Raw genomic sequence first — 21,700 nt, forward strand, 5'->3', positions numbered from 1 at the left:
AAAGGGGCCGTGCAAACGGATGCAGTTTGGTGTCAGCTAGATGGTGTGAACAACTTGTGGACCAAAATACCCTTGGTCTTTAGGGTAAGGTATCTTTAAAAAAGTGGGGTATTTTGGTCATTATGGGTTCGTCCGTACAACCTTAGGCTTATTTTGGTAAGATAGGTTATCTTCGGGTCGGCTCATAAAAGGTGTTGTCTATCAGTTTATATAAGAAAGAAAGGTGGGTAGTACGTTGGGTTTATACGACGCAAAATCCCAGTTGAATACTTTTTCTCCCAATAGTTACAACCATCCAGGCAACGCGCATGACCCATCTAAGCTAGCGGAGTACGAATTTACTTCAGTAGTCCGCGGGCTACAATACCGATCTTGCCTGTGTAAAGCGACCCCCTCATCGACTCTTATTTCGCGCACACTCTCTCAGAAGCAGTGATGGCAAGCTCTCAGTGCTGTGCAAATCCTCCAACGTTGAGCTCTACCTGCGGGCAGGGCGGTGTAGAAGACGTCGGTGGCCTCAAGACCTACATCACCGGCCCTTCCGATTCCAAGCTTGCTGTTCTCCTCGTTTCCGACGTTTATGGTACATGTCGATTTCACCTCCTTTCATGCACTACGCAGATTTCTACCAGTTTTTTTTTTTTTTTTTTGAAAATGGTGGTGACTCATCCTCCTCACATGTGGCACTGTGTGTGCGTGGCTGTCTAGACCTTCCAAAACTTTTGGAGTGGGTATTGTAGGCAGAGCATATATTTAAATTCACACTGGAAGAGAAGTCCTATCTATTCAATGATTGCTATCAAATGGATGGTTAAAAGTAAAACATTGAGTAGTCCAAATTCCATGGGAAAAATATTATCTTCTTAGTGTAATTTTTGGTTGTGCCCCATCCACAATTTGGCCAATGCTAAAAAGGGGGCTGATATGCAGGTATTTGTTGGTTAAATAGTTTTTTAATGGACATTCTATAAATAGGATTGTGTTCCAGTACTAGCTATAGTAACTTCCTACTATAACGGTACAACTCTCTATAGTAACTGCTACAGTATGCTATATATATATATTTTTTCTAAATTTTTAAAAAGGGATAATCATTTCATTTGTGGTTTATATAAAGTTTAATTTATTTTTTATTTTTACCTATGTACATGGTTTGTAATGACATACGGCTTGGAATATTGATATAAAGAAAAAATAGTTTTTTTTTTTTTTTTTTTAAGAGAAGAGGTTGTCTTGTAAATAGAGAAAACCCTAAGAAATAAATCTTTTCTATTGAATTGTGTGAAAGGCGTGTGATTTAATTTTCTTTTCTTTTCTTCATCCTACAATGTCAAATCCATCCGCATTGCATCAAGTTGGTATCATAGGATAAATTGGCTACTGAGGAAATATCCTGGAGGAAGTAATAAGGAGACATGGCAATTGGAGGGAATTATAAGAGAGTTAAAGCCGATTGGATAAGTCGACACTGTTGACACAAGATCAAGGAGAGGCTCCTCGTCTGGGACTAGCTGTTAGCATTGTGTAACTGTATATTGGTGATCACAACACTGTTCCAGTTGGTCATCCTCATGATGGAAGAGATGACTGATTGGAGGATCATGACTGCAAATATGGTGTAAGAGTTGAGATGCCTGGGTCCAGTGAAGAACCTAAGAATTTCAAAATGCACAAATCCAAAACTTATATTAGAAGGAAGTATCCAACAATTACATCACAAACAAAGATGACACTCGGTTGATGGGTGGATTGCAGATGGATCGATGCACATATTGGCAGAACTTGATGTGGTGTATTTTGACGCATGTATGACACATCATTTCACAAAGATCAAATTAGGCAATTCAAGATTCAAGAGTGATATGGAGGGCACGACATTGAACTTGGTCCACGAAAGGACGAGGGAAGCAACAGTGCACAATAATATGGGGTGCCTCAAAGATCACGACAACTCGATGGGTGGGCCTACATTCTAAGTTTCTGACAAAGCTGAAAGTGCACTTTTACAATGATGTTCTTGTTTGAGGATGCATGCGGTCCGTACTGCATTATAGTAACATTCTACATTACGCCCTGCAGTAGTGCAGCTGAGATTTATTAGAGTTTGAAACTAAATTCAGGTTCGGCTATCTTTCTAGACATGCATGATTTTGTAGATGACATGTGGTTTGGAATATCACTAAAGGAAACATAGGTTATTTTATAGAAGAGAGTTTTTTGCAGAAGGAGAAAACCCAAAAACACCAATGTTTTCTAATGTAATTGTGTGAAAAGCTTGTGATTTAATCCCTATCAATTCTCCTTTTCTGCTTCCTACAATATCAAATATAGTTTCTGTGCATGCATTGAGTCTAGTTTTTGTGGTTTTGGTAGTTTTTATTAGAATTCCTACAAATAATAATGTACTGAAAAACTCGCTACAGTTCTTGATACTGTACCACATTATAGTAACATGCTACATTATGCCCTGTACTAGTGCAGCTGAGATTTATTATAGTTCGAAACTAAATTCAGGCTCGGATATCTTTCTAGCAATGCATGGTTTTTCAGATGACATATGGTTTGGAATATCAATGAAGGAAACATAGGCTATTTTATAGAAGAGTCTTTTGCAGAGGGAGAAAACCCAAAAACACCAATGTTTTCTAATGTAATTGTGTGAAAAGTGTGTGATTTAATCCCTATCAATTCTCCTTTTCTGCTTCCTACAATGTCAAATCTATCCTTCATCACATGATTTTTTTTTTTTAAATTGTTGTCGTGGTTGTTGAGGTTATCATCATATTGTTGTCATCTTTGTCACTGTCATCATTTTCATATGCACCTGCTTACTCTCATGTCTTACGTGTTTGACTTGAACATTTTACAGGATATGAAGCACCAAACTTGAGGTATGGCGAATTCTTATCTATATTCTTGACCTAATTGTTTAATTTTATAATTGATATCATGAGATGATAAACATGGTTTCCTCATAGTTCTCTTATGGCTATACATATTATAGGGTCTGAAAAGATCAGGATTTAATTTTTTGCACTTAACAAGTTTGTGGCCCAAATGATCTAAAATCATATTATTTGTCATTTTTATTTATAAAGTTGTGATGCATGTGCGTTCATTCACAAACACTTGTGTGATTTCAATCAGCATGTTCAATATAGATCTCTTTGAATATTAACATGTTTGCTTTCACCATTTTATTTATAGAAAGGAGACCTCTCTTAAGCTTTTGACCTGTAAATGGTGAAGGAGCTCTGGGGGTTTCTTCTTTAAGTTGCTCAACATTTCATGGTAATTCCAAAGTCGGTTGCGGATCTTTTAAATGGTGGATTGTAGGGTCATTCCAAATTGAGTCAATGAGTTGTATGGAGATTGCTCCATTTAGCTCTTATGTTGGGAATATGGAATGAACAAAATAAATGGACTTTTTTTTTAGTATCTTGTTGTTGATATTTGTACTGAAGGAAAGAATTGGATACTTCATCAAGTTAGGATTAGTATTGAAGCTTTTAAAGCACCGGTGCCTCAAAATTGGGTGGTAGTTGGAACTTGGTCATTTTTAATTATGTCAAGCATTGGGAGAAGATTGACCAATTAGTGCTTAGGCTTGTGAAAATTGAATGAGGAGAATTCTAGTGACTTGGTGGTTGGGGTGTCATTAGAGAAGAACCTTGCTGGGTTGGTGCGGCTTATTTTCCTAGCCCTCTTGAATTAGTGAGTCCAATTCTATAGAATTGAGGGCTATAACAAAGGGCCATGCTATAACTAAGAACTACAACTTTTCTTCAATTCTCTAAATGGCCCTGTCATGGTGGAAATAGAATTGAAGGTCAGCCCTCAGGAATTGGTGAATCCAATTCTATAGAATTAAGGGCTATAACAAAGGGCTACAACATGCTTATAATAAAGAACTACAACGTTTCTTCAATTCTCTAAATGGCCCTATCATGGTGGAAATAGACTTGAAGGTCAGCCCTCTAGAATTGGTGAATACAATTCTATAGAATTGAGGGCTATAACAAAGGGCTACAACGGGCTATAACAAAGAACTACAACTTTTCTTCAATTCTGCAAATGGCCCCTTCATGGTGGAAATAGACTTGAATGCGACCATCTCTTGGGTCACTACCTTGTTGTAATATCCCGGTTCCGTGGAAAGGAGTGTTTGTAGTCAATGAGATCAAAGATTTCGTTGGTTTAAAATAAAATAAAATCTTGAGGCAGGTGTCCAGGGGGGTGAACTCCTTAAGGCCTATTTGGATTATGAAAAGCATGAGAGATGAAATAATATTTCTAGAAAACTGTATCTCCAGAAAATTGTGGAGAAGGAAACCTTGTTTCCCCCCTTGTTTTTTGTCAGAGAGAAAAAAAGCATTTCGGAGGGAATTTTTTTTAAACTGGGGCTAGATGTCTAGTCCCCTTCTTATTTATATTAAGCGACGTCCCAAATTACATAAAACACCCTTAGAATCAAGGGAAAAATAGGAAAAACAAAAGGAAAGGAAAGAAAAATAATAAGAGAAATAAGAGAAGAATAAGAGATGGTCCACGGTCTAGAGAGAGAAGGCCCACGGTCTAGAAATATTTACACTCCCTCTCAAGCTGAGGCATAGATATCAATCATGCCTGACTATGAGGAATATGCCGTCCAACTTCAACAGTACGAGCCTTAGTGAAGATGTCGTTGTTGGAATGGGGAGAGAGATCTGAGTAGCAACTGGTATCAAGAGAAGAGATTACTTGTTCCTTGACAATTAAAATTCAAAATTCATCTTATTAATGAGTCATAAGACAATTTAGGTAAGTTGAGCTGTAGACGGAACAAAGGGAGTACAACTAATGCCATAAGCAACCTTCTCACGAATAAAGTGACAATTAGCTTCAATGTGTTTTTTTCGCTCATGAAAACCATGACTAGGAGCTATATGAATAACATCTTGATTATTACGATACATAGGCATCGGAGTCTTCACTTGAAATCCCAATTCAGTAACAAAACTTTTTAACCACAATTTTTCATGCGGTATTTGCCATAGCATGGTACTCTGCCTCAACATTGGATCGTGTAATAACTTTATAATTTTTAGTCTTCTAGGCAGTGTTCGAAGTATCGGTATCGCTACAAGTTTCGTTGGCCGGGGATACGGAAAAAATATCGTTATCGTTGATAATATTGTCGATTTCCGGAAATGTGGGGAAGCATGGGGGAAACGGTGGAATTTTTCAATGAAACTTACGCATATTTGCATATTTAAGAATCAAATGATAAGGTAAAAGATGCATATTTGCATATTTAGGAATCAAATAATAAGTTTCCCTTTAATGGGGCCTAAAAGCATGTATCATTGACTCAGGGAAACATGGGGAAAATGGCGGATCTATCCATCCATGCATGCACATACATACATACAAACACACATGCATGATCCATCTATCCATGCATGCATGCACACACACATATACACATCCATCCATCCATCCAACCAACCATCCAACCATCCATGCATGCATGCATATACAGACATACAAACATGCATTTCATCATACAACAATGCACCCATTAAAAAAATTGAAATGAATTTTTTTAATAAATAGATTTTTGGTGATATTGATAACATCAGCGATATTATTGAAATATCACTGATATGCTGGCGATACAAACGATACCTAGAATTTACACTAAAAAATATTGGAGATATCAATACATCAGCGAAATTTAGTGATATATCATTGATACCTAGAATTTTTAATACTGCCAGTGTTATCGGTATTGCCGAGCTGGAGATATGGATAAAATCGGGGAGATTTAGATGATATTGGGGATACTTCGAACAATGCTTCAAAGTAACAAGTTACCTCCGAAAAAAGTACAATATCTTGTCGTAGTCTCGTAGAGCATTAATCTTTTGGTAAACCTGCCTAATTTGCATCAAAATAGCGTTCAATATCATGATTATTGCGACAACTAACAAGATGCCATATCCTGGAGAAGACTTAATGTAGCGTAAGATGTGACAAATTGTCTTAAGGTGACTCAATTGAGGAACGTGCAGGAACCGACTAACCAAACTTACTGCATAAGACAGACCTGAGAGAGTAATAGTCACATATTTAATTGAATAACCAACCGCTGGTACATGCAAGGATCATTAAGAAGTTCCCCATCATCAGCCCGAAGCTTTTTATTAACCTCCAACAATGAATTAATAGGTTTGGCACCAAGATTACCAATTGAAGTCAAATCAATGGCATATTTTCGTTGAGACAATGTCCTTCTTAGAATGAGAGACTTCAATTCAAGGAAAGTATTTTAATTATCCAAGATCTTTGATGTAAAAAACCTTGCTTAAAAAGAATTTCAACTCAGAAATTGCTCTAGCACCACAACCTGTAACAAATATCATCCACATTCACACTCACAATAATGAGACCTTGTACACGCCGTTTAACATACACAGAATTGTCAGAGTGAATGCGAGTAAATCCAATACAAATTGGGGCTATATTGAACTTTTCTAACTAGGCTCGAGGAGCTTGTTTCAAACCATATATATCCTTCTTAAGATGACATACATTTCTTTCCTTTCCCTTTTTTAGCAAAACTCGGAGGGTGAAGCATTTTAATTTCCTCAATCAGATCACCATTCAAAAAGACATTCTTAATATATAATTGGTACAACGGCTAATTCAAATTAGCAAGAGAAATGATCACCTGTGTCGAATTCATCTTAGTAACAGGAGTAATATTCTCAAAATAATCATCAGCATATATCTGTTTAAAGCCTTTATGTACAAGATGAGCTTTATATTGAGCTACACTACCACCAGAGTTGTATTAAAGAGCATACACTTAATAACAATCTGCTAGATTCTTCCCAACTGGTAAATCAGTCATATATCCCATGTATGATTCTTCTTAAGAGCAGCCAACTCCTCTTCCATAGCTTGTTGACATAGAGGAGAATTAATAATAGCTTGTTTAAGATTTTTAGGAATAATGGAAAAAAGAATACTTAAGAGTAGAAAGAAATGACCCGTGAACTGAAGATATAGAATGATAGGAAATAAAATGTTCAATAGGATGAGAAGTATACTATCTTTTGACTTTTCTGATAGAAACATGCAAATCGAATGATGAATCTAGATATGGATTGGTATAAATTGTCAAGCTAGTAGGAACACTATTAGTAAATGTCTCTAAAGGAGCATGCTTCATGGTAATCTAAGGAAGAACTAGAGCATGAATATTTCTTCTTTCATACACCTTTATGTCTGATTTAGTCAATTGTGAATCAAAAACAATTTTATGTTTAACACTATTGGGTTTAAAATGAACAAAAACAATCGGACCAGGCTCAAGGGCAGGAAGAAGAAGAACCAAGAACTGTGTTCCCTCTTACTTGTAGAAAAATATGGAGCGTCTTTAAAAAACTCAACATCCATGGATACAACGCTTTTTAGTGACTAGATCAAAACACTTATACCCTTTTTGTGAACACGAATATCCTAAGAAAATACATTTGATGGTCCAATTTGACAATTTATTTCTATGAGGATTTGTATTATAGATATAATAAACACATCAAAATACCTATAATGGGATTTCTGGAATAGGATAAAATGCCGAAAAATATTGAATAGGAGACCGATTAGAAAGAATTTTAGTTGGTAAACAATTAATAAAATAATATGTAGTAAGGATTGTATTCGACCAAAAGGATTTAGGAATAGACATACCAATGAGAACGCATGAGTAACTTCTAGGAGATGCCTATTCTTTCTTTCAACAACTCCATTATGTTGTGTGCGTGTTTGGGCAACGATTTGATGGACAACTTGTGAGAACCATCGGTATGATCAGACAGACATGTCCTCTTTCGTCATCCATGTGTATTAATTTCAGTAGGTAAACAATTAATAAAATAATATGCAGTAAGGACTACATCCGACCAAAAGGATTTAGGAATAGACATACCAATGAGAACACACGAGTAACTTCTAGGAGATGCCTATTCTTTCTTTCAGCAATTCCATTATGCTGTGTGCGTGTTTGGGAAACAATTTGATGGACAACTCGTGGGGACCACCGGTATGATCAGGCAGACATGTCATATTTTGTCATCCATGTGTATTAATTGGGTCCCCCAGTTTTGTAAGACCTCGAATCAGGACCTCAAAACTTGAAACTCGACTCTCACTCAAGGAACCCTAAAAAATAATATTACTGGATCCCACCATTTGTTTATATTCATTCTAAAACTGATGCTTTCACATGTAATAATTTTTTTTGAAAGTTAACCCCCCAATTTTACCGAGTCAAATGTACTAGAATAGGAAAAAGGGAACATTCCCAGGAGCGAAACAGAAAGAGTGGCCCTGCCATCACTTGAAAAAGCCACCTTGCAAGCAATTCGCTAAAAGAGTTGAATTTCCATATAGAAGGGTGATCAACTGATATGATGATACAATGATAATAGGTTATATAATGGGCTGCATAATAAATTATATGGGCAATATTGAATTTCCATATAAAAGCTCTCTTGATAATGGTAAAATCCTAAAAACCTATTGTGAATATATTTATAAAAAGCGTGCGCTTAATATTGACTTTATGTTGTAGCTATGTACAGTTTAGAGGAAAAAACTTAGAAAAGAAAGCAATCCAGGAGTGTCTCACCCACTTCCTTGGAGCATTGGAGTGTGATATGTGTCGACATGCGCACTCCACCTTTTCAGAATAATATCTGCAACGAAGGTGGCGATTTTCACCTGTCATACCTTGTGAAACCTATAATAACAATGGTATAATCCAATCTACCTATACATTTTGCTGTCCCACTCTACGTCCTAGTTCAAAGATTCTTTCAGTTTCTCTTAGGGGCTATTCGTCTTGCATTTTATTCGTTTAGGTAAGGTAAATCGATCTTGATTACAAATTACCTTACTTGTTTCCTTGTGTTAGATGCATTTGATCTTGTGATCAGTTGTTTGTTTAGATGGATTAATTCGGTAAATGTATGACCGGCATATAAATTTCCACGCCTGTTCTAGGCATGTAAACAGCAGCTGATTGAGGTCTGTTTGTTATGGTGGTCTATGGTTGTGTTCAAATAGACAAATACACACATTACGGGTGTTTGGATAAAGCAATTAAACTTACTTCACACAAACATTTCACTACAGTGCATCTATTCTATTGAATACAACAGTATTACATTCCACAGCAACAACCCACTCATCGAATGCAGTTCGGAGAGAGTAACGATGCCCTCTACTGACTACAATTGGGTGAAGCATACTGACAAGACACGGACCGATGCATTAAATCGTTACAAGACTGCTCAGCGGGATCATATCACCAACAATGGATATGTCGAGATACTACAGTTCTTGCATTTATTATGATTTGAAAATCATGATTACATTTTTCCACGTCCTCACCCAGGATACTCCTATCCAAATAGGCCCAGTGGAATGATAGGAATGTGGTAAGGGAAAAAAGGAAAGAAAAGAAAGGAAATAACAGGGCTGATCTTCAAATAAATTCCTTGTTTCCCAAAATTGCATTATATAATACCTCCTCCTTTTACTACTAGTACTCTTCATCTTTCCTTCCGTGAATACTTCTATGATTACTTCTTACTTATGTATGTAAGAAACTTTTTGGTGAAAGCTAATATTACCTACATTTTACTATAAAGGAAGCTCGCAGACAAAATTGCAGCTGCCGGGTTCTATGTGGTGGTTCCTGACTTCTTTTACGGGGATCCGTTTGTACCCAATAATCCTAAGAGACCCGTTCAGGGGTGGATAAAAGATCATGAACTGGTTGGTTTTTGATCTCTCTCTCTCTCTCTCTCTCTCTCTCTCTCTCTATCTCTCTCTCTATCTCTCTATCTCATATCTTTGTTTAGAGTTTATTATTGATTTTTGAATCAAAAAGTCACTTAGTGATGATTGATTGCGAGGAGCATTATGCCTTCTTTTTTCTTGTTTTGATTCGAAAAGTATTTATTTAGGTTAGAGCTTTGCTAATCTCTCTGCTGCTGAAGCAACAAGAGAGCGATTTTCTGAATGCATAAGAAAGATCGCCCCCGTAATTGGGGCGATTCCTCATCTGATGGATCGAAGAGGTCAATGCCTAAAGAACCTACCCTATCGTTAAGAGCGGAAGGATTGAAGAGCGAGGGATCTGCTCATGCTCCCCTTGATGACTTGGAAGAAGGGGAGATCCAAGATGACCAGGGATGGAAACAAGTATCTCGACAGCGCCCTCATCCACCGACCCAGGTAAGGAAGAAGGATTCATTTCCTACCCTCTTTGTTAAAGGATATCCGAAAGGGGAGGATTTTTCCATGTTTGGAAAAGAAAATGTTTGGGTCCAGGTGTGGAGCATTCCCATGGAACTATGGAATGACGAATTTTTTATTTCGGCTGCGAACCTGTTAGGCTCTTTTCTCGAGCTTGACGCGAAGACGAAGCTCAGTGAAGAGCTTACTGTCCTCAGGATGAGGGTGAGAAGGGAGAAGGATTCTCCGCTCCCCCAGCATATTCGGGTGGTTGTTGATAACCGTACGATTGAGTTGCCGGTAATCAGAGAAATCTCGGATGAAGTCTACCCTCGCTGGGGAGACCTCTGGCGCGTTCGGGAAGGGCCTTCTTCGCCTCTGGCGAAGGAACCTGCTACGACGATAAATGCATGCACCAATCTTCCATGCTCCAGCGGACCATCATTCCTGAACCCTATCAATGCTCCTGATTTCATCGGGGATGACGATTCCATCGCAGCCTTCCGCAGGACACGTGCTGGCAGCGAACGGACCCGTCCACCATCTCCTGCAGACGATATCCCTCGGGAGTCGCTTTCAAGATTGCAGGGGAAGGGGATCGTCCCACATGGCGCACAGGATCCGATGGCGTGTACGTCTCAAGATCGCCTGCAAGATTTCCTGCCTCGTGAAGACACGCGTAACAACCCGGGGCCGACACCTCATCAATGACAGACCGAAGCTTTAAGTCACCATTGCTTCGACAACGACTTACCTTCATCTTCCGGACATGTGGCCCATGACTTCACCTCCTTGAGCCCATCCCAGCGACACGTGCTCCCTTGCCTGCGAGAGCCTATCTCTCTCACTCCGCACGTGCCTCATCAGTTAATCGGGTCTGGTCGTTTGACCTCGGATTCGGGTCCAACAGTGGCTCATACTCGGGCATCACAACTCCAACAACCTATTAGCCCTGCCCCCCTTCCAGAATCATCTACCCCTTCATCTTCGTACCCCATCATCTGCCTCAATAATCGGAGTCGCCCTAAATCCTCATCTGCGATCTGGAAAGCTCTCTCTCCTATCCTTTTGGCGGACAACAGTCATCTCTGCGACTTGGGCGAAGAAGGATCGGAGAATGACTCTTATTGTTCATCTGACCCTTTCTCCCGACCGCCATCTGTGTGTTCTATCCCCGATCCTGCTGACGATTCGACAGATATGGGCCCTATTACGCTCTTCCAGGATAATCCCCTAGGTGAAGTGATTATAGCGGAACCCCTTCAGATATGCGCGGACCTCCAACAGCATCAACGACAGTCCAACGAGGCCACGCTCTCGGACGATGACAGAGATGAGCTTTTAGGGCCCGTTTGACTGGTTGGATTGGAAGGGATTGGATGGTATTGGAAGGGATTGGAAGTTAAATCCCGGGATTGGCCGGGCGTGCCAAACAGAGTCGGTGATTTGATCCCAATCCCATGGATCTTAAGACAATCCACTGACAACACCATCATTACCTTTAAATCCCATCCAATCCACCCTAATCCATTCAAATTTGCCTGGGATGTGTTTGGTTCGAAGGATTGGAAGGGATGGGAAGGTTTAATCCCGGGATTAGCCGGGCGTGCCAAATAGACTGGATATAGCAATCCAGGGATATAACAATCCCATGGATCTCAAGACAATCCACTGACAACACCATAATTACCTAGAAATCCATGCCATCCACCCTAATACCATTCAATCCCTTCCAATCCACCCGGCCAAACGGGCCCTTAGGCAAAATGTCTAATAAGCGTTGGGTTAGAGAAGCCATCACTCATGTGGGCAGAAAACTTGGCCTCTCTTTCGAGGATAGGATGGAGGACTACGTTGCATTGTTTTAATGTATCGAACACAGAGGTCGGCCCCTCTTCGATCTTCGATCCCTCTCGAAGCAAACTCTCCGATCCGGCTCCAGTCGTCAGACCCAGCGGCTAATTCATACCCCCGGGGCGAAATCAGCCTCTAAATCCAAGCACAGAAGGCAAGGAAATCGGGGCAGTGTGGTTGTCCAATGAAGATTATCTCCTAGAATGTCAGGGGGGTGGGATCCAAATAAAAAAGAAGCCTCATCAAAGCCTCCATCAGTAGGAAGAACCCGAATATTCTTTGCTTATAGGAAACTAAGGTCCTGGCCTTCAATGACAAACTCCTCGCTTTTCTTTGGAATGCCCCGGATGCGAAATGGGCTGCTTGCAACGCATCTGGCACGTCAGGGGGTATTTTGCTAGGGTGGAAATCAACTATCTGGGATCTGCAATCCTCTTCTATAGGCTCATTCTCAGTGTTTGTCACTCTTAAAGATAAGATTTCTGACTTCCTATGTCTTATTACAGCTGTATATGGCCCTTCTGTTGATTCTGGTAGATCGGAAGTCTGGGATGAGCTAACTTCTGTTAGGCATTCCTTCTCAGGTCCCTACTATGTCGTGGGGGATTTCAACGTCACTAGATTCCCGGAAGATCACTCCCGAGTAGAAGAATTTCTCCAGCTATGGTTCGATTCTCTGAGTGGATCCAAGCTCAAGAGCTTATCGATCTCCAGCTGTCTGGGGCTAAATATACTTGGACGAATGATAGAAGAGTCCCCATCCTTTCTAGACCGGATAGGTTTCTTGTCTCCCTGGACTGGATTGAGGCTTTTCCCTCTACGATCCAACTTGCTCTTTCGAGGACAACGTCTGATCATTGCCCTTTGCTTCTACGTATGGAAGACGATGATTGGGGTCCCAAACCTTTTAGATTCAACTCCAGTTGGCTCAAAGCCGAAGGTCTCAGGCAAAAGATCTCAGATTGGTGGTCGGGCTTCAAGGTGGAAGGCTTTGCTGGTCACAGATTGATGCGTAAGCTTAAACTTCTCAAGCTGAAGCTTAAGGAGTGGCATCAGGAGGAGATTCGCTTAAGAGAAGCTGAGTCAGAGGCTCTCCTGTCCGAACTCACCCATATCGATGCGGAATCGGAAGCCAACCATCTATCCACTGAAGCTCTGGGTAGACGTATTCAAATCATCCAATTGCTATCCACTAAGGCTCTGGATGATGAGGTTGCTTGGAAGATCAAGTCTAGAGCTAGGTGGATTTCTAAGGGCGACAAAAACACTAAATATTTTCACAGCATAGCTAATATGCGTGCTTGGTCCAAGGCTATTGTCTCAATCAACGTGAATGGCGACTGTATAGAAGATAAACGGTTGATCATTGACCTTGCTATTAATCACTTCAAAGGCCTCCTTTCCTCGGAAGCCTGGATCAGACCGCTCCTCGACAACACCATGTTCAATAGGTTAAACTCTGCTGACGCTGACCTCCTCGAAGTGGATTTTTCTGAAGATGAAATCAAGGTTACGGTTGCCTCCCTGGGAGGCGATAAAGCTCCGGGTCCTGACGGCTTCCCCATATCCTTCTTCCAATCGGACTTGGTCAGCCAGGACGTTCTCCTGTTTTTTTAGGAATTCCATCGTAGAGGTAAACTGTTGAAAGGCATGGGTGCTACCTTCATCTCTCTGATCCCGAAGGTGTCTAGTGTTTCCTCTTTCTTTGATTTCAGACCGATTAGTTTGATCGGGGGCCCCTACAAAATTCTGGCCAAAGTCCTTTCCACTCGTCTCTCGAAAGTGATAGGAGGATTGATTTCTCCTAACCAGAACACTTTTATTAAAGGAAGACAGATAACTGATTGCTCCCTTATTGCGAATGAGGTTCTTCACTCCTGCCAGCGGTCTGAAAAGGAAGTAATTCTCTGCAAGCTGGATATCGCAAAGGCCTACGATCACGTTGACTGGGGGTTCCTTCAGTATATGCTGCTCCGGATGGGCTTCGGGGCCAAATGGAGAAATTGGATCACTGCCTGCATCAGCTCAACCCACTTTTCCGTCATGCTGAATGAGTCCCTGAAAGGTTTTTTCAAAAGTTCGAGAGGATTGCGTTAAGGAGACCCCCTGTCCCACCTCTTGTTCCTTATCATAGGCGAAGCTCTCTCTAAGATGTTGTCTATGGGCTAGGACGAAGGTGTCCTGAAGGGCATTTCTATGCCAGGTCTCTAAGCCCATCACCCATATTCAATTTGCAAGATCTTCCATGAAGGAGGGGCTAATGTTAAAGATCTGCGAAGCATGAATACTGCGTTGTTAAGCAAATGGACTTGGAGGCTTGCCTCCGAACCGGGAGCTCTTTGGACCTCCATCATTAAAGGGAAATATGGGTCGTCGTTGGGGGGTTGGTGGTCTAAGGACTCTTCGGCCTACAGGGCGTCCCACATTTGGAAAGGGATTCTAAAGGTCAAACAGACAGTTATCAACAACATCAGTTTCGATATGGGAAATGGGGGTGCTATCCGCTTCTGGGAAGACATCTGGTTGGGTGACCTCAAGTTAAAGGACCGGTTCCCAAACATTTTCCACTTGGCCCCTATCAAGATCATCTTAATTTCAGATTGCTACACCTACTCGGATGCCAAAATTGTGTGGGATATTAGATGTTTTAGAAACCTCACAGATAGTGAGTTTGTTGAATACGTGGACCTTCTCGATTACATCTCTAAGTCCATCTGCTGATGTCCGAGCCTGACAGGCCCATTTGGAAGATTGATGAGTCCGGTCGCTTCACGGTCAAATCTCTCTACTCTTCTTTAGCACCACCGCCCCGCCCCCCCCCCCCTCGATTCCTGCCTCTCCTTCATCTGGAGATACCCGACCCCTCCTAATTATATTTGTTTTGCTTGGTTGGTGGACCGCAATAGAATCCTTACTATTGACAACCTCCGGAAAAGTGGTATGCAGCTGGTTAATGTTTGCCTTTGTTGTATGAACGATGCGGAATCGGTGGACCATCTCCTGGTGCACTGTCCCTTCATCTGGCAAATCTGGATCGATTTTAGCCAACGATTCAACCTCTCCTGGTGTAGTCCTGACTTGGCTCATAATTTCCTATCCTCTTGGCATGGCTGCAAGCTTCAAAAACCCAAAAGACTCATATGGAAAATGGCCATCTTGGCTATTCGGTGGTCTGTCTGGTTAGAAAGAAACGACAGATGCTTTAACGATTGGGCGACGTCGGCTTCAGTGACTGGGGCGAGAGCCAAAAGACTGTTGATTGAATGGGCTGCTAACGTTAAAGATTTGAAAGGATATGATCTCTGCATTCTAGGCTGCTAGTTTTGTATCTTTCTCTTTTCTCCTTTTCCTGTTCTGCTACCTCAGCAGTTCCATCTTTTCCTTCTTTTGTTTGTATTCTCTTTTCTTTTTTAATATATTTTCGCCGTTGCTTGTAAAAAAAAAGTATTTATTTAGGTTAACAAAGCACACATGTTATGCTACACACATGCGCCATGACCATATGGGTACTGGATTGCATGTCTCTTTACGTAGGTCAGGGAAGCATGCATGAATCTATGGTTCATGCCTGCATACATGATTGAATGGTTGTTTGTCTATGGTATGCATGCGTATGTAGGTTAGGTTCGAGTCCTCTTCAAGGTACAATATTGAGAATGCTCATTGAATGAGCAATTCAATAACAGATCTTGGATCTAATTGGTATTGATATACCTAGTATCTGTTGATACGAAGTATTTCGGTTATCCCCGCAATCCGAGTCCGGGCTGTTGGAATTAGAATAGATTCGGCAGTGGATCACGAAATCTTGGCGATCTTCTCTATCTAATGAATGGGGAGTCCATTTTGAAATCGCCTGCCCTGCACCCACCCCCCGAGTGTATGCTTCAACAGGATAGCATACATAGGTTAACAAAGCATACTTGCCCATATATCTTCATGTGTGCATGCATTATTGCTTGGTTTTTTGTGCATTATATGAACGTGAGAGATTCCTGCACTGATACAAGCAAAACTCGCCTAATTCTGCTTCTGTATGGATGGGCTTATTCAACTGAAATGGAATGCTTTTGCCTTTTGGTTCTCAGCATTCAACTGAAAAGACATCCAGGCTTGGTGGCTAGGATGGATTGCTTTTGAGGCATTGTCCACTGAAGGTGGGATGCAACAAACCAGTTGTCTGATTGCTGAACCATGAGCCCACTTTTTAGAATTGAAGACTCGTGTATATTGTGCAAAGTTGAGGGTCGTGCTCCATATGGTTTGTCTAATAAAACCGGCAAAAGTTGTCTAGGGAAAAGGTCACATGCATGGATTGGTGCACCTGGTACCATGTACCAAACATCTCCCACTATCCAGTGTTAGCAGGGGAATCCCTCCACATCTGCCACCAGCTTCACAAAATTTTGGTCAGAAATGTGCATAGGGTGTGATGAGCATACTGTTGATCTGGTGGGCCACCTGGTGGATCAGCTAGTGGCAATTATTGCTGTAATGGGACAATAATAACCATTCAACTTTGTGAGTTTTTCCATTGCATGTGGACCATTTCTCCATTTTGAGCAACGTGCCCCCTTTCCCAAGCCTCTGATCAGATCATCAGATAGGCCAGCAAACCATGGTCTACCAAACCTACAGTTTTGATCACTGTTCAAAAATGCCGTATGTATGGCAGAGATGTCTCAGTGTGCATATCCCGAACTGCATGATGTCCATGTGCCATAGTAGCATTCACTTTCGTTACACTTTAATACATCAGATATGAAAAAGGTTTTCTTTCTAAAAGTGCCAGTGTTGGACATGAAGTAATCCAAATGGTCCCTTGATTTTTCTCATGCTGATATTGGTAGCTATTTGAAGTCGTTGCTATAGCATTCTTCCATTACATGTTTTGGAGTTTGCTCTTGGGTCAAGGCGCATTCAAGTGGTAGCACTAGGAAAACAAAAAACAAAAAACAAAAAGTAAATGCGTGCAGATATAACATTGCATCTTGTAATATGCATTTTTGGAACCATCATCTGAATATTAGTCTGCCATTCAAAACCCCATTTTAGGCCTTGTCTAGCTGAGAGAAAACCTAGAGGCATTTTGCTTTTCAGTGTCAGTAATTTGAGCAATACACCTATCATGGCGCAGCTATCTGTATTCATTCCTTCAATGATGCATCCTTTTGCTATGAATTAATTGCAATATTATGATAAGAATTCAGCATCCAACACCTTATAACATTCTTACAGGATAAAGGAACTGAAGATGCGAAAGCAGTTATTGCAGCTTTGAAAAGTAAAGGAATATCTGCAATTGGGGCTGCGGGCTTGTGCTGGGGTGGTGAGATTTTCTTGTCCTCGTTCATTGAGACAAGCTTTCTATGGAATATTTAATCTCATCAACCAGCTATAGTGCCCCATTAAAAATACTGTTTAGTATTTTATTATGTTAAGTAGTACTGTTAGACATGGCTAACATTCAACTTCCTATGTCTTTTCTCAGCGAAGGTAGTCGTGGAATTAGGGAAGCAGAGTCTCATTGATGCTGCAGTGCTGTGTCATCCTTCGTTTGTCACTGTCGATGATATTAAAGGCAAGCATCTGGAATCTCAAACACTTCCAAATCAGAGGAATCATATGATCATGGTCGTATGAATATTTGTGCATTTTTTGTCTTGAGGTTGTGCTTGTGGGGCTCATGATTAGATCACTGATCTGTCTGTGTGGCCTGTCAGATAATTGTCTGGATCACCAGACGATGGGCCCCACTTGTACAAACTCATTACCTGAGGATAGTATTCATATTCTGGTATATAATATCTCATCAAAGCATTTGTAAATTTCATTAAGCTCCTATGCTTCTGTTGAATCCTGATTCACTAGAGGTTTTCTTTTCTTTTAATCTGTTACCATTTATATCTTACAAATAATGATTTATACATTTTCAGAGGTTAAAACTCCCATTGCCATACTTGGAGCCGAGACTGACCGCCTTTCTCCACCAGAGCTGGTGAAACAGTTTGAGGAGGCTTTATCTGCGAAAGCTGAGGTAAGGAATCTCCAAGCTTTTAGAACTACAATTGCAGGCTAAGCATTTTTTAACCCTTATGCATGATCTTGTGTTTTGGTGAAACACGTGGATATGACTCAGCCTCTTCATATATGATTGGAGCCAATTGTAATCTCAAATACAGACAAATGGAAGTTGGCATGCGATATCATCTGCCATCAGTATATTTTGCCTATTTTACTCTTGTACGGGTGCTCTGTATGGGTCTAGTTGTCAAACTTGCTCCACATGTCAGAGTATGGCGACACATCTATGTATGTATTACTAAAATATTTATAACATATTTTATTTAGTTCTAAATATATAATCATTTTACTATTTTTTTGACATAAAATATTGGTACTGCCAAGCTACATCTGACATTTATTCTATACCAAATACCCATGTCTCTTCATTTCTAAACATTGCTTTGAGGGATTTAAAGGATCCAGGTGCTGTAGTATTTGTAACAACTGTCTGTTTATCCACTAAAATGAAGGCTAAACCAAGGCCCTGGAACTACTGAGCTTATGCATGACATGGATCCCATGCTGCATCCCATGACTTGCATCTAACACTGGTGCTTCGAGGGTTTTGAAGGATTTTTCGTAGGTCCCTTTGCGGGAATGAAAATACTATCGAGCATTCCCTTTTTGTATGAATTTCCCAAAAAACCACCTTTCCCTAAAAAGAAAGGCTGGGCCCACAATACTGCAGATATCTCCCATTCAGTCTATTACCCTTTTACCCATGTAAGGAACTTTATCAGAAGCAATGTTACCTAAATAGCCAAATACCCTACGTTTTCCCTTTCGAATTTTGTAATCCTGATTGTGGGTCATTTGCAACCCAGATTGCTATTGTTAGCGACCTGAAATTATGGATTTCTAAGTGTTTGATTAAGATCAAACCTAAATTTATATTTAGAGTGTAGAGGTTTGTAATTTGATTTGTGCAATAAGATAATAGTATGCATGCCAGATCTGTAATAATAATAATATCATTTCATATATAGATTAATATATCAATTCATGTATAAAACTATACTGCATTTACTTCATTGATATGTGGGATTGACCCACATGATCTGCCCTAGCATACAATGCGTCGGAGGAAGTAGCATACCCTCTGCCTGTTTCCGTACCTTATACTGGAGTGACCCGCAATAAAATAACCTTGATCAGGTGTGGTTCCAAAGAAGTCCCAAATCCAGGGATGTAAAAGCAGATCCTTAGACATGCGCAATTGGTCGCTATTAACTTGATTCTGTGTTCTCCATAAAACTGAAACATACGTCTTTGTGATAATTTTTACTGGGACTCACTAAGCTTTTGTTCAAGGCTTCCATACCAATGATTTGATACGCCAACTTATTAGGGCTGCAACTTGGGTTTGGGTTTGGTTGAACCAACTGACCTAACCTGAGTCTGGGTCTGGTTGTGAGGGTCCTTGGATTGGGAAGGGGTTGGAAAACTCCAGCCTAGTTTGAAATCGGGTTGGGTGGTTTAAGGTCTAGTACAGAGGAATTTGGATCAGGTCAGGTTGCAGATCGAGTCCTCTTGAGGTCGGTTCGGCTCGGGTTGACCCTCAACCTGACCCAACTGGCCAAGTTGCTTATCGTATACCTTATGGATGGGACACTGGTCATTCTGTCTACATATTCTTTCCCCTGTCTTTGCTCCAAAGATTTTTGATCTTTCAGAAGACTGTCATGGATCAGACAGTTATGAACTTCCAATGGCTGATTTTGGGCTAAGGGTTTATCCAAGAGATGGCCACGGATTAAACGCCCTAGTTTTTGGTTTTGTTTTTTTTTTAAAATTATTTTTTTAATTTTTATTTTTATTTTTTTAAAAAAACACTAATTGAACATCTTAGTTCTTTTACCATGCACACAAATTTGCTTCTTTGTAAGATCAGTACCCTCTACAAAATGTACCATATGTGCTTTGACACCTAAGCCTTAGATGCTGATTTCTTTCAGCTTAACTAGTTTTGAAGATTTCTCGTACAAAACAGCTCCATATGTGTAAAATCAATCCATCCACTTGCTTTCAATCTCAATTTGCTTAAATACCATTAGTCTATATGAACTTCGCGAAGTCCACATGAGTGTGCAAGTCTGCTAATGCACATGCTGCCAGATGTCCAGCACGACAGATGTGAAATATCCAAGTCATTCATCAGGTGGAACTCATCATGTAGATGTCGCCACCCAAGGATAAAGGAAGTTCACTCAGTAGATGTGTCATGATACTAAAAATAAGTGGATGAGTTAGAAAACTTCGGCTGGTTTTTAACAATCATGCATTTTTTCAGTTAAATGTGGCCCTATCTGACTCGTGTCCCGACCTGATCTTGAAATAGTGAATCTACATATGTGGTTTTAGCTTGATATCAAGCTGCATTCATGTCATTCTATCACTTCCAGAAATTGCATTCATACAATTCTACTTCGATCAATGGCTGAGAACTGCTGGCCTTTCCACAGGTGGATTCTTTTGTGAAGATCTTCCCAGGGGTGGCACATGGATGGACGGTGAGGTATGATGTTAATGATGATGCAGCTATGAAGAAGGTGGAAGAAGCGCATCAGGACTTGTTGGGCTGGTTCACCAAGTATGTCAAGTAAGAGAAGATACTCCACGCTATCTGATTAAAAACAACATTTGATAGCACTAGTATGAGTTGTGTGTGTAACCTGCATTTCTGTGTTATTAGTGGGATTCAGTGAGTGACTCCGACAAGTCTGTAGATGCAGTAATCAAGGTGATTGTTTGTCGGGTTTTGAATATTACTTCCCAAATATCTATTATTACAAGTCATAACTCGTACGGCTGTCAATTGGTTGGTCCTTGCGCACCATTCCTGGATCTGCCACAAGAATGGCTGCCTTTCAGAAAAGAACAAGAACGGCTGCGTTCGGGTCTGCGTATCATATTTGAAGACCTGGACCCAAATCTGGTCGGGTTTGGGTCCCTGTCAAGGAGCCATTGAATCAGGTTGGGTTGCGTTGGGTTTGTCCGGATTGTGGCATGGATGGTGGGTGTACTAACAAGCTAACCAATGGGCCTCACCATGGATGGTCCATGACCCACAATTCCCTAGTGGGGGTGACTAACAGTGAAGTGTGAACTGACAGTGGGTGTACTAACAAGCTAACCAAAAAAAAAAAAAATGGATGGTTAAGACAATGCAGCAGCAGGTCATGTTTAAACAAGTAAAAGGCCAAGTTTTAAGAGCTAGGATCTATCAATCTTGGGATTTTTTGGGTCATGGGCCATCCATGGTGAGGCTTCCATATCAATGGCTTGGATTGTTTAAGGGGGAAAATAGAGGTTTGGACCACGGTCCCACTTATACAAACTGAAAAACCCGAATAGGATGTGGTTTGTTCTGCTGTTAAAAATTGTGTATGGTCCATGGCCCCACTAGAGCTGGGCATTGAGTTGAGTCAGACCGAGTTAGGGCTGACGGGACTTGATCCGGTTTTGAAATAGGTCTGACCTACTGAGTCCA

The 21,700-nt window shown here is 40.6% G+C and overlaps 1 protein-coding gene across 3 annotated transcripts; it reads left to right on the forward strand.

Annotated features, from left to right (window-relative positions):
• The first annotated feature begins 399 nt into the window (after positions 1 to 399).
• LOC131226128 (endo-1,3;1,4-beta-D-glucanase-like) lies at positions 400 to 21,012 on the forward strand. 3 transcript variants are annotated; one of them, XM_058221840.1, is made up of 8 exons: positions 406 to 583; positions 2,870 to 2,891; positions 9,702 to 9,828; positions 17,383 to 17,473; positions 17,636 to 17,725; positions 17,868 to 17,941; positions 18,081 to 18,181; positions 20,673 to 20,859. In XM_058221840.1, exons 1-7 carry the CDS (start codon positions 436 to 438, stop codon positions 18,144 to 18,146), a joined length of 618 nt encoding a protein of 205 aa, XP_058077823.1. In that variant the 5' UTR covers positions 406 to 435; the 3' UTR covers positions 18,147 to 18,181; positions 20,673 to 20,859. The 3 variants fall into 3 exon arrangements, with proteins under 3 accessions (XP_058077824.1, XP_058077823.1, XP_058077822.1); XM_058221841.1 differs by lacking the exon at positions 20,673 to 20,859 and having other exon boundaries at positions 400 to 583; positions 17,636 to 17,778; XM_058221839.1 differs by lacking the exon at positions 17,868 to 17,941 and having other exon boundaries at positions 417 to 583; positions 20,673 to 21,012.
• The last annotated feature ends 688 nt before the right edge of the window (positions 21,013 to 21,700 follow it).

The sequence above is a fragment of the Magnolia sinica genome, chromosome 14 (assembly GCF_029962835.1).
Source record: "Magnolia sinica isolate HGM2019 chromosome 14, MsV1, whole genome shotgun sequence".
Lineage (NCBI taxonomy): Eukaryota > Viridiplantae > Streptophyta > Magnoliopsida > Magnoliales > Magnoliaceae > Magnolia > Magnolia sinica.